This window comes from Rhinopithecus roxellana, chromosome 19 (assembly GCF_007565055.1).
Source record: "Rhinopithecus roxellana isolate Shanxi Qingling chromosome 19, ASM756505v1, whole genome shotgun sequence".
NCBI classification, from domain to species: domain Eukaryota; kingdom Metazoa; phylum Chordata; class Mammalia; order Primates; family Cercopithecidae; genus Rhinopithecus; species Rhinopithecus roxellana.
The window spans coordinates 42,036,982-42,053,378 of NC_044567.1; the positions used below are offsets into that span (position 1 = coordinate 42,036,982).

General features: G+C 45.9%; 1 protein-coding gene and 1 pseudogene across 3 annotated transcripts; both read right to left on the reverse strand.

Annotated features, from left to right (window-relative positions):
- On the reverse strand, nt 1-16,397 carry HEATR9 (HEAT repeat containing 9). 3 transcript variants are annotated; one of them, XM_010385189.2, is made up of 15 exons: nt 16,161-16,397; nt 13,912-13,961; nt 12,401-12,582; nt 11,950-12,082; nt 11,689-11,745; nt 11,438-11,494; nt 10,695-10,752; nt 10,188-10,318; nt 3,629-3,811; nt 3,172-3,264; nt 2,939-3,058; nt 1,787-1,860; nt 1,240-1,291; nt 723-809; nt 1-465 (listed from the first exon to the last, which is right to left on the reverse strand). In XM_010385189.2, the coding sequence occupies exons 1-15, from the start codon at nt 16,246-16,248 to the stop codon at nt 118-120; spliced, it is 1,713 nt and encodes a 570-aa protein (XP_010383491.1). In that variant the 5' UTR covers nt 16,249-16,397; the 3' UTR covers nt 1-117. The 3 variants fall into 3 exon arrangements, with proteins under 3 accessions (XP_010383491.1, XP_010383490.1, XP_030778945.1); XM_010385188.2 differs by having other exon boundaries at nt 10,146-10,318; XM_030923085.1 differs by lacking the exon at nt 11,950-12,082 and having other exon boundaries at nt 12,388-12,582; nt 16,161-16,248.
- Nucleotides 8,185-9,967, reverse strand: LOC115894806 (annotated as a pseudogene).

Consider the following 16,397-nt stretch of genomic DNA (forward strand, 5'->3'; position numbering starts at 1 on the left):
TGTGGTAGGTAGAGTGACACTTGTTTATTCATGGAAGGTAAGTATAGATTGTTTTCTCAGGGGAGCCTGAGAAGCATCTTTAGGGAGGGAGTCAGGGAGTAGGCCCAAAGAACTGACTTATTTGGCAATTTCAGCAAGGACCCGGAGCTGTTTCTTGATCCTTGGCTGCCAGGGCCCTATGGCCTGTGGCCTATGTTTTCGTGGTTTCAAGCAGTACGGTGGGAAAGCAGGTGTTTTCTTTTGGCCTACTTTGGTGATGCACTTTGCAGTAAACAAGGGGTTCAGCTTTGCAAGTCGAAAGTCTTGAATAGTTAACTCTTCTGGGTTCTCAGGCTCTTTCCGGAACCTTGTGGGCTCTACCTTCACATTGGTCTTAGGTGCCTCATATACAAAGAGAACCTTGTTTTTCAGCTTGTTTTGGATCCAGGGATCAATTGAGGCACAAAGGATTAATGTTTCTTGTAGCTGCGTTGAAACAAAGGTCCTAGTGCTGGCTCACTTTGGGTTCAGGCTAGGAGACTCCAGAGAGGGGACACCCAAAGGAAGGGGGAATTCTAGCCATAGGGCACTGTGGCCCCAAGGAACAAGGTCAAGGGACAGTGTCTAAGGGCTCATCACCCTCTCCTCCTGACAAGGAGTAAATGGTGGTGAGATAGGTGGGAGAAGCTTGGAGGAGGGAGGGATAGAGAAGAGGAAAAGATGGGCAGGAATGCCTTACTCACACTCTTCTTCACAGCCTGGTGGTTTTCTGCATCTAGTAAATCCAGGAGCAAGTGGAACACTTGTGGGCTGCGGATCCCCAGGACACCCTGGTAGAGGCAGAGTGAGAGTGCCTACATAGTCAGCCCCAGGAAGACGCCTTATACTCTTTCCCATTCTAGCCCCTTTGTGAGACTCTGCAGCATAGAGAGCGGGGAGATAGGGTTTACCAGCTGAGATACTCCTTTCCTTGCCATTTGGGATCACTACATGGGACTTTAATGCCCATATTTGCTAGGAGGAGTCGACAATTTCGGCAGCATCTAAGCAACACCGCTCACATCAATCTTCTGTCCCTTAGCCCACCCACCCCCAACCCTGAAGAAAAGGTTATCTTAACTCTCAGTAGGGCTGGAATTCTAAAATAAACAACTTCCCCAAAATTTACAGGCCTTTATTCCCCTCAGTGACTCTGCTCAATCGCCTCCTCCCCCTGCCATCAACACAGGAATTGGGTCAGAGAAGCAGAGCCCGCCTTACCAAAGAGATGACTGCTTCCTGGCGTGCAGTGGCATCTGGGTTCATCAGTTGTCTGTGTAGAAGGGAGTGAGTATGTTATAGTTGAATTAAGGAGTAGGGGAAGTGGAAGGGAGGCTGGTTGCTTTTTAGGTCCAGAGTGAATTAGGCAAAGTGATGCTAATTTCATTCATTTCCTTCTCTTGTTTCTTGGATCAGAAAAGGGGCTGGGAGAGGAAAAAGAGGCACCACAGTTTGCCAGAAGGCACTGAATGATGATCAGGACTGTCCAGAACTTTTAGAAGTTATTTTCATGTCATATTTTCAGCTTTATAGCAACCTATACCTAACCTTGGTAGGTATTATTATTCTCTCTTTACAGATGAACAAAAGCTCAGGGGTCAAAGAGTTACTTGGTTAGGGGCACAGGAAAGGGAGAGCTCAGGATCTGCTGCACTGCAGGTTCTCAGCTCTCACTGACCCTCTGCCCCCTTCCCACTGATGCTCTCACTGACCCTCTGCCCACTTCCCACACCTAGGATTTGGCCCTGGCAGCTCCCAGGCCACTCACGCCTCCACCAAGTTCATCATCATAGGCTTCAACTTGAGTTCTTCCACAGTTTGAGCCACAGCCTGCCTCACAGCCTGCAGAGGGATCAAAATGAGTCAACAGAGAGAGGGAATGAAAGGGTGTACACTTAAGAGCCTCTCAAATCTTTACTGAACATTTCCTTTGTGCTACATAGAGTCCCTGCCTTGAGGAGCTCATAGTCTGGTGGAGGAAGCAGACAAGTAAATAGGCAATTAAAGTACTGCATAGGGTACACATAGGAGGGTCTCCTAACTCAGTCTTGGGTGCCAGGAAGACTTCCTGGAAGAGGTGATACTTGAGCTGAATGAAACTTGGAAGGTGAGTAGGAGTTAACTAGGCAGATGGTTGGGGTTGGTCAGATTTTAGGAGCAGAGGGGAGAGCATATTCAAAAATCTGGAGGCAGGAGAAAGTGCAGAGAGGATGGGGAGCTGAAAATAGTTTAGCTCAGAGAGGTGACCAAATGGACTCTTCCAAGCACTCTGAGTGCTCTAATTACCCTGGGACAACAGGTATAAATCAGGACATGGTTGTCATAAGCATAGTTGGTGTGTGGTTTTGGCGGGGAGAATGATGAGAGGTGAAGCTAGAGAGGCAAGCAGGCTTGAGCTGCGGAAGCAACATAAGCCATTCACAGGGCATTGGGAGCCAATAGAAAGTTTTATGTAGAGAAGGCACAATCTGATTTATATTTTTTAAAAAATGTCTTTAGAAATATAACACCTAGTTTTATAACAAGCTATAGTAAATACAAAAGCAAGGGAACATAGAGGAAGGTAGGATTAATGCTGGTTGGTGATTTGGGAAAGCTTCCCATAGGAGGTATTGTTGGGATCGGTCTTGAAGGAGCCATACAGTATTTTTAGTAGGCAGAAGGGGAGAGGGGTTACTTACTGGTGCGAGTGAATAGTATGAGACAGTTTTTTACCTTATAGAAGGAAGGATGACTCAGATCATTTTAACCTGAGAGAACTGCCTGAGCAAAGGCAAGGTGATATGAAAACATGAACTGCGTTAGTTGAACAAGAGTAGGTCAGGATGAACATGATACTTTGAGGGAAGCCAGGGGAGGTCTCCTGGGAAAAGAGAAAGGTTTGGGTGTCTCTGGGCTTGGGAGCTTTGGTCTCACTTACGAGGAAGGGTTCATTATGCGTCTTCTTCCTGAGCAGGTTAAATGTGAGTTCCTCTAGCCCCTGTGCCTGGATCTGTTCCAGCCCAATGGTCTTGAGCATTTGGGTGGCTTCAAAGCGGTCCTGAGGTCGGGGGTGAGGGTTAGAGGGGAGGTGTGAAAGATGGATTCCCTTCTTCATCCCCTAACCCTATCCTAGTGCCGGGAAAGGAAGGGTACAGGCAGTCCAGAGCTTACCTCAAGGACACTGGAAGAACACAGCTGGTCTAGGATGGCCCTGATGACTGGGGCTGAGTGCACATGCATCACCTTGACCAGCATCCTAAGTGCCTATGAAGGGCAGGGTAGGGCAGGGTGTACAGGGCCTATAGGCATCATCTGTGTGGCCAGGTGGACTTGAGGTCTGAGCCTAGAACTGGTGAGGAACAGCTAAGGTCCTTTTTCCTGCCTCTTGGCCTCTTGAGAACAGAAGTTCATGTGTGCATATACATAAATGAACACCCATACCTATCAAATATACACAGACACATGTACACTTATATGTCTATATGACCCCATACTCATACATGGACATAGTTATAAGCACGCAGAGGATCCTGCAGTGCTCCACCACTAGGATGGCAGGATCCAGACCACACACAATTCAGCAGCAGCTTCTGTTTCCCCAGGTATCCCAGCCTCCCGCCCCTCACACCTTCATCTGCTGGGTCTTGAGTCCTTGGCACAGGCACTGCAACAAGAACTCTTGGACCATGTTGCTGCGAGGCCTCAGGAAACCCAGGCACAGGGCTGCCTCCAGAGATGCTTCACTGGATGACTTCTTGATCAGTGTCTGTAGTACAGGCACCAGCTTGCCCTCATCCCCGACTTGAGTCCTCTGTGAGGGAGACATGACACAAAATGGGTAGGGGGAGGGGCTATGTATTTAGCCAGGCTTTGTGCTTTATGCTTCCAGACTATATTCACCTGCCTCCCTAAAATGAATCTTGTGCATCAGATTATTTCACCCAATTAACTTATTCTTGCTGTCACCTACTTGCTCCTAGGTCAGATCTCATTTCTCTATAACTATCTCATGGATGGATCACTGTTACTCTCTTCAACACTTCTTCTGTGTTAATTCCTGTCATTTAAAAAAATATACATGTGAGTGATCCCATACCTCTCCTCCGATATCCTTGTTCTCTTCTCTGCCTCAGCCATCCCACTGAGAGACCTGATCATTACCCACAAATGCAGCTTCTCCATAATCTCCATTTCATGGATCCCACTCTGACCATCACCTCTTTTTCCAGTTCCCGAGGCCAACAATTGTTTGACTCCACAAGGGACTAATAATCCATTGAGCCTGCCACCTTTGCATTCCTCCACACCTCCGTCCCTCATGACCCAGCTTAAATTCCATGATCCTGCTGTAATCACTCCCCTTCCTCACCCTCAACTTCTTTACCCACTCTTGCTTCATTCTACTCCCTGGACAGAACTACAATCCTGGCTAAATCCAACTCTCCACTTTGTGCCACCACTTCCTGGAGAAAAACACTGTGGCAGTGAATGATCTTATTAAAACATGTGAACACAGACCTCATATAGACCCTCAGTGCTGCCTGGTAATCATACTGTTTTTCCCTGGGCAGTTCTCTTTCTCACTCTTCTAATTCACATCGTTTCTGTTTTTTTTTTTTTTTTTTTTTTTTTTTTGAGACGGAGTCTCGCTCTGTCACCCCGGCTGGAGTGCAGTGGCCGGATCTCAGCTCACTGCAAGCTCCGCCTCCCGGGTTCACGCCATTCTCCTGCCTCAGCCTCCCGAGTAGCTGGGACTACAGGCGCCCGCCACCTCGCCCGGCTAGTTTTTTGTATTTTTTAGTAGAGACGGGGTTTCACCATGTTAGCCAGGATAGTCTCGATCTCCTGACCTCGTGATCCGCCCGTCTCGGCCTCCCAAAGTGCTGGGATTACAGGCTTGAGCCACCGCGCCCGGCCTTATTTATTTATTTATTTATTTATTTTTTGAGATGGAGTCTTGCTCTGTTGCCCAGGCTGGAGTGCAGTGGCACGATCTTGGCTCACTGCAAGCTCCACCTCCCAGGTTCATGCCATTTTCCTGCCTCAGCCTCCTGAGTAACTGGGACTCCAGGCACCCACCACCACGCCAAGCTAATTTTTTTGTTTTTGTATTTTTAGTAGAGACAGGGTTTCACCGTGTTAGCCAGGATGGTCTCGATCTCCTGACCTCGTGATCTGCCCCTCTCTGCCTCCCAAAGTGCTGGGATTACAGGGGCGAGCCACCGCGCCCAGCCCAAAGTCCTTATTTTTCTAACAACTGGATCATTACTCCTCAGTGTGGAAACATGCTGTTTTCTTTTTTCTTGACTCTACTTCTGTGCCAACTACCACCTTTCTAGCAAAACTTGGAAAGTTGTCCATATTTGCTGTCCCTAATTTCTTTCTTCCCAATCTCTCTTAAACTCACTCAAATCAGGCTTTCACCTCCACTACTCCACCAAAATGGCTCTATTAAGATAATCAATGATTCAGCTGGGCGCGGTTGAGCCTGGGCGACAGAGTGACCCATCTCAAAAAGAAAGATAATCAATGATTCCCACATTGTTAAATCCACATATGAGTTCTCAGTCCTTACATGACTTGATAAGTTTGATTTCTCTTCTCTCCTGGATGTATGTTCTTCACTTGATTTTCAGAACACCACACTCTTGGTTGTCTTCCTACCCTATTGGCCACTCCTCAGTATTTACTTGTTCCTTCCCTTCTCACTGACCTCCTAATATTGGGGTGCCCCAAAGCTCAGTGATCTCATCTAGTGTAGTGACATCATATGCTGACAACTCCCAGATTTCCTTCCCTAGTTCAGACTTCAATCCTAAACTCCAAATTGTATATCTAACCATTTACTTACTGCCTCCCTTGGAGTTCTAGTAGATGTTTCAGACATAACTTATCTAAAACTAGATTTCTGATGCAAACTCCAAACCTCTTCTACAGCTTTCTCAACCTTAGTTGATAACAACTTCATCTTTTCAGTTGCTAGGCCAAAAATCTTGGCTTCATCCTTGTTTCCTCATTGTCTTTTACACCTCATTCAACCTGTCAAGAGTTTTGCTTTCAAAATATATCCAGCATTTGAGGCCAGGCGCAATGGCTCAAGCCTGTAATCCCAGCACTTTGGGAGTCTGAGGCCGGCAGATCACCTGAGGTCGAGAGTTCAAGACCAGCCTGACCAACATGGAGAAACCCCATCTCTACTAAAAATACAAAATTAGCCAGGCATAGTGGTGCATGCCTGTAATCCCAGCTACTCGGGAGGCTGAGGCAGGAGAATCGCTTGAACCCAGGAGGCAGAGGGTGCAGTGAGCTGAGATCGTGCCATTGCACTCCAGCCTGGGCAACAAGAGCGAAACCCCATCTCAAAAACTCCCAAAATTATATATATCCAGAATTAAATCACTTCTTACCAACTCCACTGGGATCCCCATGGTCCAAGCCATTATCACATCTCGTCAGGATTATTTCAGTAGCTCCTAATTGATCTCCCTGCTTACACTTTTGGCCCCTAACCCCCAGTCTTTTTGCAGCATATAAGTCAGAGTGAACCTTTTAAAATGTAAGTTACATCATGTTATTCCTCTGCTCAAAAACTTCTAATGGCTCCCTATTTCTTTTCTTTTCTTTTCTTTTTTGAGACAGAGTCTTGCTCTGTCGCCAGGCTGGAGTACAGTGGCATGATCTTGGTTCACTGTAACCTCCACCTCACGGATTCAAACAATTCCCCTGCCTCAGCCTCCCAAGTAGCTGGGATTACAGATGTGCGCCACTACGCTCAGCTAGTTTTTTGTTTTTTTGGTTTTTTTTTTTTTTGTATTTTAGTAGAGATGAGGTTTCACCATGTTGAGCAGGATGGTCTTGATCTCCTGACCTTGTGATCCACCCACCTCGGCCTCCCAGAATGCTAGGATTACAGGGCTGAGCCACTGCACCCAATTGGCTCCCTATTTCACTCAGAGTAAAAGCCCAAGTACTTAAAACAGCCCGGGCCGGGCGCGGTGGCTCAAGCCTGTGATCCCAGCACTTTGGGAGGCCGAGGCGGGCGGATCACGAGGTCAGGAGATCGAGACCCTCCTGGCTAACACGGTGAAACCCCGTCTCTACTAAAAATACAAAAAACCAGCCGGGCGCGGTGGCGGGCGCCTGTAGTCCCAGCTACTCGGGAGGCTGAGGCGGGAGAATGGCGGGAACCCGGGAGGCGGAGCTTGCAGTGAGCCGAGATCGCGCCACTGCACTCCAGCCTGGGCGACACAGCAAGACTCCGTCTCACAAAAAAAAAAAAAAAAAAAAAAAAAAAAAAAAAAAAAAACAGCCCGGAAGGCCACATATGATTTAGTCTCCTACTAACTTCTTTAACCTGACCTCATTTCTTATTGCTGTATTCTTACTTCACGTTAGCCACACTGGCCCTCTTGCCTTTTTTTTTTTTTTTAACTTTTTAAATGATTTTATGTGCAAATAATGAGCAGATGTTGTACCCATAAATTCTACTTTCCAAAAACGAGCTTTTTAAAAGAAAACCACATAACAACTTTTAAAAGGCACTGGGATTCCTCTGCTTCTAGATCATTGGTAGGCTAGAAAAATAAAGTTTGTTCTACCAGGAATCACAAGTTAGAACTGAATATTCTCCAAAGTGGAAACTCTAGAGTGTAGTGTCACTCCAGGCAAAGATTATTCAGTTCTCATCCCCAACATCCACAACTACCTATCAGAAGAGTTAAACCAGGTCAAAACAGTCCAGCATAATTAGGCTTCATCAAACAATGTCATTATGCTCTTCTAAGATGCAAATAAACCAAAATAGGAAATATTAAAATCAAAATAATATTTGACACTGTCATACAGATTGTTAGTTCCTTGGTGTATTCCTCCTTCTGTAACATTAATAAAGGGAATATTTTACTGCAAAGAATATTTTGTTTTATATATCACTAGCCATGGATTTTTGCCATTAGTTATTATATGCTGCCTAATGTCATTATCCAAATGGCATAACCGTTTTATGTCCACAATTCCCTTCTGTAGTTATAAGTAGAATTTTCATGATTTACATAAATCTATTAGTGAAGATTTAACACTGAGATGAAATCTAACATTCGTAATACCTGATGTTTTGTAGATGGCAATGTAGGAAAGATATATTTTAATAACTTTTCACTTAAGTGACCTTATGTAAAAAATAAACTAATAATTTAGCAGTTCCAAGTCTTCAAAGGGCATTTTCAAATGTACATAAAAGAAATGGTTACAGAGATTTTTAAGAAGCATCCTCTTGTCCACATCCTCTTGTAACTGCTGTACCATTTTCTCTTCCAACTGCTTCACTTTGCCTGCAAGAGGGGCTCGGATAAGATGGATGTTTTGCTTGACTTCTTTGATATCCTGAACTTTCTGTAGCTCTTTATTTTTTTTCAATCTGTTCATTATAAATACAGCATGGCATTTCTGTCTGATCTCTTCAACTCTCTTCATTGCATCAATAGTTTTATTCCATCGCTCTTGCTAGTATTTGATAGGTTCATTTCTACGTTTTTAAAATTCAAATGAATTATCCACTGTAAGCTCTTTCCGGAATGCTTTGGTCCACCTAACTTTGTGAGGATTGCGCTTCTTTTTATAGTTTTTATGACATTTAGATTTACAAAATCTGAACACCTTGCAATCACTGCAGACAAGCATCATGTCGTGGCTGGGGGTAGGTGGGCCCCGAAGAGAAGTAACACTTCTTGATACCCTTGTTGAACCTGTGTAGGTCCCCACCAACCAAACGCCATGCTTGAAAGCCCTCTTGCTTTCTTAACCATGCCAAACATACTCCTCCCTTTGCATTGGTCCTTCTGCCTGGAATGTCTTCTCTCAGATATTGGTAAGGCTAACCCACTCACTTTCTTTATGTCTTTGCTCAAATGCACCTTCTAAATGAAGCCTTCCCTGTCTACTATATTTAACATTGCAACCCATCCCTACTCCCACTTGTCACTCCTGATCACTCTTACTTACCCTGCTACGTAATTGTTTCCATTGTACCTGTCACCTCTAACATACTACATAATTTTCTTTTCCTTTTTTTTTTTGAAATGGAGTTTTGCTCTCATTGCCCAGGCTGGAGTGCAATGGTGCAATCTTGGCTCACTACAACCTCTGCCTCCTGTGTTCAAGCAATTCTGCCTCAGCCTCCCAAGTAGCTGGGATTACAGGTGTGTGTCACCATGCCTGGCTAAGGCTTTTTTTTTTTTTTTTTTTTTTTTTTTGTATTTTTAGTGGAGACAGGGTCTCACCATGTTGGTCAGGCTGGTCTTAAACTTCTGACCTCAAGTGATCCACCCACCTCAGCCTTCCAACGTGCTGGGATTACAGGCGTCAACCACCATTCCCAGCCTAATTTTCTAAAAATAAATTTATTGGTTATGATGTGTCTCCCCCACTAGAATGTAACCTCCTCCATAAGGGCAGAGATCTTTGCCTGTCTGGTTCACTGCTATATCCCAAGGGCCTAGGACAGTGCCTGGCACATGATAGCTGTTTATTTTATATTTGCTGAATAAATGGATGAATGATGGATTCTCTTTTACATAGGGCAATGATGGGGTCAAAGTAAGAGAACACTAAAGGAGAAAAAAACAGTAGGGTCTGAGGACTCTCTTGGGCCCCGTGTCTTCTTGACAGGTTTTACCTTAATAAGTTATTTTAGAGATGATGGTAATAATGATGGTTACCACTGAAAGAGCATAGGCATTGTACTAGGTGTTTTACATACATTATCTCTCAACAGTACTATCAGGCAATTACAGATGCTCCTCTATTTACAATGACATCCCATGGATGAGTTTATCAGGTTGTAATGTCATGCCCATGGTAAATTAAGGAGTGTACTGAATGTGTGTTGTTTTTGCACTGTTGTAAAGTCAAAAAATCGTAAGTTAAACCATCTAAATCTGGAACCATCTGTACTGTCTCCATTCTCCATTTTAAATACAAACTGCAGCTCTGAAATTTGGCTTTTCAGAAATGGACTAGTAAATGGCCAAGCCATATGCTTCTATTCAACTTCCGAGGGAACTCCTCAAGGACAGTGTCTTCCTCTATCAAAGCTGTGCTAGGTTACTTTCTTCCTCACCCAACCCCCAGCTAAACCTATCAATTACCTTGTCCAGCTTTGCCCCGTTACAGACTGTCCTCCCAATCACCTTGTCTTTAGAGACAGCAGCCCAGGAGTTAAGAGCCATTCGTAGCCCCGTCAAAGTCTCCATCCTTTGACCCTCATTTTTCTCCCTCAGCTGTTTGATGAGAGCCCGGATCACATGCTTATTCAGGCAACCTGGACAGGGAGGGGCCTCAAGTCAGGGCAGAGCCTCTGGTACTGCCCTTCTCTGCAAGGACCTATTGAACTCCACTTTGCTATTGAGACCTAAGTTCCAAATCCTAGGTACCACGGTGTTGCCCATCCTCCCAGGATACCAGGGCAGCTGACTGAACATGAACACAATTCCAAGCACCCTCCCTCTCCCTCTCTCTAATCTCTTTTCCCTTTTCACCCTACCTTCCTCTCTTGGTTCGACATAACTGGGATAGTTCTCAGGCCTTGCCAAATGCTAGGTTGGAGTAGGTGTATGCTCCTCACCCATTTGTCCTTACCCAAAGAAGAAAGTGGTTGCACTTTCTCAACTCCCCACCAAGAGAGAGGACATACTTACCCAGGATGGCCAGGGTTCGGTAGGCCTCGTACTTTACTTTCTCTGGACCAGTTTGGGCCTAATTTAAGAGGCGGGTGGTAGGAACATATAATAAGGTGATGCAATGTCAGAGCTTTAGGGATTGTCTCAGCTTAACTTTTCATTTTACAAAAGAGGAAACTGAAGCCTAGAAAGTGACCTATCTATTCTCAAATACAGAATACAGGCAAAATGGTTCAATGGAAGGAACAATGCAGTTGGGAGTTAGATGTTTGTTCAAATTTCTATCTGGTATCTAGTAGCCACTTGGCCTTGGGCAAGACCCTTGGTCTTTCAGAGCTTTCATTTTCTTTTAGAAAAATACAGATACTAATTCCTGGTGTTGTTGTAAGAGTTAAATGACATTATGGATATTAAGAATGCATGTTCCCAGTGGTAAGCTGATGTGTACATATGTGGTGTTTCCAGTTAAGGCAGAGAATGTACTCTGTTCTGGTTTTCAGACTTTCCTGGCTTTTCAGTCCAATGTCTTTTTGGTTAGACCAGGTGGATCTTCAGATTCTTCCTTCCCCATCTTTTAGATCCAGCTGCTCTTCTAAGAGACCAAGGACATGAGATGGGGGCATGCTGCACAGTGGCGGCTGTGTCCTTACTGGATCTGACCTGCCATCCTAGCACCCTGAGGAGCCTTGTCTATGCCCATGTGCCACACATCTCAGACCCTGTTTCCTTCTTTCCTGAACTCCAGCAGTTCTCAGACTCACCACCTGCTGTAGTGCCTTCATGACAAATTTGTCACTGATGCGTAAGCATCCCAGAGCCTGCAGGAAGAGGGATGGAGGAAAGAGAAGGAACCCTGGACACCGTCCCCAGGAGTTACCATTCTCTGGACACAGCTGGAGTTTGTGCTTGGAATACCATCCCCACAACCACCATCACATCAAGCAGCTTTTTACTTTCCAGCTCTACCAGTTCCTGGCTGTAACCACCCTCCTGTATCCTTGCCTTTTCTCACCTGTGCTGCATAGAATTGCTCATCCTCTCTGGGAGATTCCAGGCTTTTTGTGAGTTCCTGGCCACCCAAGGCAGCCAGTGGAAAGGAAGACAGAGAAAAATACAGAATTTCAAACTAAAGGGAGCTGATCCAATCCAATCCCTTTTCCTACCCTCCCTCTGTTTTTCAGGCAAGGACTGAGGGCTGAAGGATGGTGTGAGCCCAAGGGAAGGGCACCCAGAGGGAGGGAGTCCCCCACGTCCTCTCCCACATGGTCCTGACCCTTAATCTTTGCCACTTCAGGGGGTCCCAGGTAGGCTCTAAGGGCCTAGATCGCATCTCAGATTTTATAGTCAGCTTGCTCATGGGGAGATGGAACATTTGGATGTGGGTTTGATGTCCCTCTTTGATGTACCTGTGTGAGAAATTGCATAGGCAGCTTTGGTCCCCTTGTACCTTCCCTCCTCAGGTTGCACCCTCACCTCTGCCACAGGGCTGCGGCCCAGCTCAGAAATGGAACCAGAGGAAGACAGATGAGGACTCGGTGATATCCACCAGAGCCATCTGAGCCAGCCAAGCCAGGTGGAGCTGAGCCGAGCCGAGCCGCCCTAAGCTCCTCTCTGGGACCTGTAGGCTGACTTGCCTTACTCCCTGGCCCACCCCTTCCTTGCCGTTCCTTACTTTCCTAGAAGATGTGGAGAGTGAGGAGAATATGGAGGCCAGCAAAACACACCTATGGTCATCTCTCATTTTCCTCAACATCTTCTCAGCCTCCCGTTCCTCTCGCTGATCATACAGGTCGTGCCAGTGCGTGTAGATCTCAGGTTTCTTGAAGTAGCAGTACGGGACTGAGTTTGGCTTGCTCGGATGCTGCCTCCAGCACTCTGGACTTGGGGGAAACTCTTCCTTTGGCATCTGGGGGTTGCAAGTGGCAGAACAGTCAGAGGGGTCCCCTAGGCCCTTACTTGGGGTATGGGGAGGAGGGGGTAAAGGGAGGGAAGGGCAGAGTGAGACAGATGCCCTCTAGCCTCTCATCTGAGCTGGAGTCACAGCTACAACTTAACCCATTGCATAACTTGGGCAAGTTACTTCATCCTAGCAAGATCTCAGTCTTCTTATCTGTAAAACAAAGCTAATAATCCTTGCTCTGTGTCCCTACCAAGGTTGTTGTAAAGATCAAAAGAGATCCAGATTGTGAAGCCACTGGTGATCTGTAAATCGATCTGAACACATAGTTTGGTTAGTTGAGGATCTCAAAGCACTTTGAAAATGACATTTGGGTAGGGAAATGAAAAGGCAAGGTGTGGGGAGGATGTGGAATAAAGGTGGGGAAAAGACAGACTGTTGCTCATTCAGATATTTATTTGAGTACCAACTATGTGCCAGGTACTGTGCTAGGTGCTAGGGTTGCAGTTATCCTTGCCCTCATGGAACTTAACAGTTTAGCAGGGAAACAGACTTTCTTAAAATAATCTATCACTTAAACAATTGTGAAACTACAGCTTTCACTGTAATGGAGGATTTTGAGTGGGTCAGGGGCTTTCTCTGAAGATGTGGCTAGGATTCATCCCTGTCTCTTCTTAAGCCTTTCTTTCACTTTTTGCAACAGATCTGGGCAACAGGGGAGAGAGGCTTCAGCTGTGGTTCCCAACTTTGTGCTGAGAAGATCATAGTAAAGGTTATCAAGTGATTGGCATAAGTTCAAAAAATGGAGCATTGACTCACAGTGAGTAGGGTTGAAGATTTAGGAAGAAAAAAAAAAATGCTCCCTCCTCCCCAACAAAAAAAAAATACTAGGATGTCAAGTTAAATTTGGATTTTAGGTAATGAATGAAATATTCGGGGCACATTTGTACTAAAACACCATTTGTTGTTTATCCAAAATTCAAATTTAATTGGTCATTCTATATTTCATCTGGCAACCCAAACTGTGAGGGTTGCTAACTGTCCCTGTGTTAACTAATAAAAATGACTTCCATTAGTAAGCACTTTCTGTATAGCCAAGGCCTCATAGACTTTGTCTCATAACAACTCCACAAAGGGAGGTGGTCAGGTGTTAGCCTGTGACACAGGAAGCTCCTGAGGCTCTGAGGGGGAAAGTGACTTGTTCAAGATCACAGAGTTAATGGGAGCACAAGAGATGAATGTCAGGGTTCTATGAGCTGGTTTTAACGGGAAGGGATAGTTTGCTGCCCCTCCTAACTTTGATACAGCTCCCAGGATAGCAAAAGTAAGGGGTCTTACCTGGTAGCAGGACAAGGGCAGATGAACAGGAGCCATGGCTTTTCTGAGTTCTGGCAAGAGGAATAAGAGTATGTGTGTGGTTCAAATGAGATAGCAGTTGCAGGCTGGGTGCAGTGGCTCCTGCCTATAATCCCAGCACTTTGGGAAGCCAGGAAGGGCAGATCACCTGAGGTCAGGGGTTTGAGACCAGCCTAGCCAACATGGTGAAACCCCATCTCTACTAAAAATACAAAAAAATTAGCCAGGCACGGTGGCTCACACCTGTAATCCCAGCACTTTGGGAGGCTGAGACGGGTGGATCACGAGGTCAGGAGATCGAGACCATCCTGGCTAACACGGTGAAACCCTATCTCCACTGAAAATACAAAAAAAATTAGCCGGGCATGGTGGCAGGCGCCTGTAGTCCCAGCTACGTGTGAGGCTGAGGCAGGAGAATGGCGTGAACCTGGGAGGCGGAGCTTGCAGTGAGCTGAGATCCGGCCACTGCACTCCAGCCTGGGTGACAGGGCGAGACTCCGTCTCAAAAAAACAAAAAAAGAAAAAGAAAAACATTAGCCAGGGGTGGTGGTGCACACCTGTAGTCCCAGCTACTTGAGAGGCTGAGGCAGGAGAATCTCTTGAATCTGGGAGGTGGAGGTTGCAGGGAGCCGAAATCGTGTCATGCCTGGGCAACAGCAAGACTCAAAAAAAAAAAAAAAAAAAAAAAAAAAAAAAAAAAAAAAAGAGCAGTTGCAAAGATGGGTTAAAGAATAAATACATTCGAGCATTTATTTATTCAGCATTTAGTGACTACTACTACCAGATATTTTACCAGGCACCAGGGAGATAAGGTATAATTCCTACCTTTAAGTGGCACATAGCCTTCTACTACCTTCCTAACTCAATATGTGATTTGCGGAGCAGCAGCATTGCTGTACATATTAGAATATTTGTGGGAATTTTGAACATGTCTAGGTCCTTCATCAAACTAATCAAATCAAATTCTGTGGGTATGGGGCCTAGGCATTTTGGAAAGCTCCCCAGAAGATTCTAATGTGCAGCTGAGGGTGAAAACCACTGGGGTCATTCAGTGTCTCAAACTTGATTGTGCATTAGAATTACCTGGAAAGGCTGGGCATGGTGGGTCACATCTGTAATCCCAGCCCTTTGGGAGGCCGAAGCTGGCAGATTGCTTGAGCCCAGGAGTTCGAGACCAATCTGGGCAACAAAGTGAGACCGCCCCCTAACCCTCAATTAGAAAAAAAAAAAAAAAAATCACGTGGAGAGTTTGTTAAAACATAGATTTCTGGGACTCATATCCACAGTATCTGATTCACTAGATTAGGGTTGGGGTCTGAGAATTTGGATTTCGTGTTTTTTGTTTTGTTTTGTTTTGTTTTGTTTTTATTGAGACAGAGTCTTGCTCTCTTGCCCGGGCCGCTGGAGTGTAGTGGCACAATCTTGGCTCAGGTCAATCTCTGCCTCCCAGGTTCAAATGGTTCTCGTACCTCAGCCTCCCGAGTAGCTGGGATTATAGGCACCTGCCACCACGCCCAGCTGATTTTTGTATTTTTAGTTGAGATGGGGTTTCACCATGTTGGCCAGGCTGGTCTAAAATTCCTGGTCTCAAGTGATCCGCCTGCCTTGGCCTCCCAAAGTGCTGGGATTACAGACGTGAGCCACTGTGCCTGGCCGAGGATTTGCATTTCTAACAAGATGCTGATGCTGCTGGTCATGGGATCACGTTTTGAGGACCACTGTTCTGGCTGGAGAGACAAAAGTGTTTCTTAGTGATTAACAGAGGGAAGCAAATGTGAAGATAGATGTAGACACAGGTGGTACACTTGAGGGGTACCTAACCTGGCTGGGAGGATAAGGGAAGGTTTCCTAGAGTGAACTGCACAAGCTGAGTCTTCAATACAAACAGGAGCTAGCCATGTGGATAAGGGGGAAGAGTATTAGACATGGAACACCCTATGCAAAGATTTGGAGGTGCAAGAATTGAGGGTAAAGAGCAGTGTGCAGGTGTGGGAGCAGAAACTGGGGAGACACACAGGTGTCCCATCTTAGAGGGCCCTGTAGGCCCTGCTGAGGAGCCTGAGACTTACCTTGAGGACTGTGCAGAGCCATCAAAGTGTCCAAGGGCCTGCCCTGATGTTTCCCATGGGTTTGCTGAACTCACCTAGACCCTTGCCTGGGAGTGAGAGCCAGGTAGCATTTCTTTTTCAGTCCCCTTCTCTGGACTCCATTTCTGTCCATCCCAGCCTCACCTTTGGTCCTGTCTGGATATTCCAGCCATGGATACAGGAACATTGACCTGGAGACATCAAAGATATCAGTTGATTTTTCATAGGCCATCTTCTTCTCCTGGTGGAGTCAGAGGGAACCTGCAGCGGGGAATGCAAGGCTTTTAGGGGAGTGGGGACACAGCTGGAGGAGACCTCTCCTCTGTGGTGCAAGAGGTACAGGTGAGGTGTCTGGACTTCTGGAGGTAGAAGCTTCCAAGT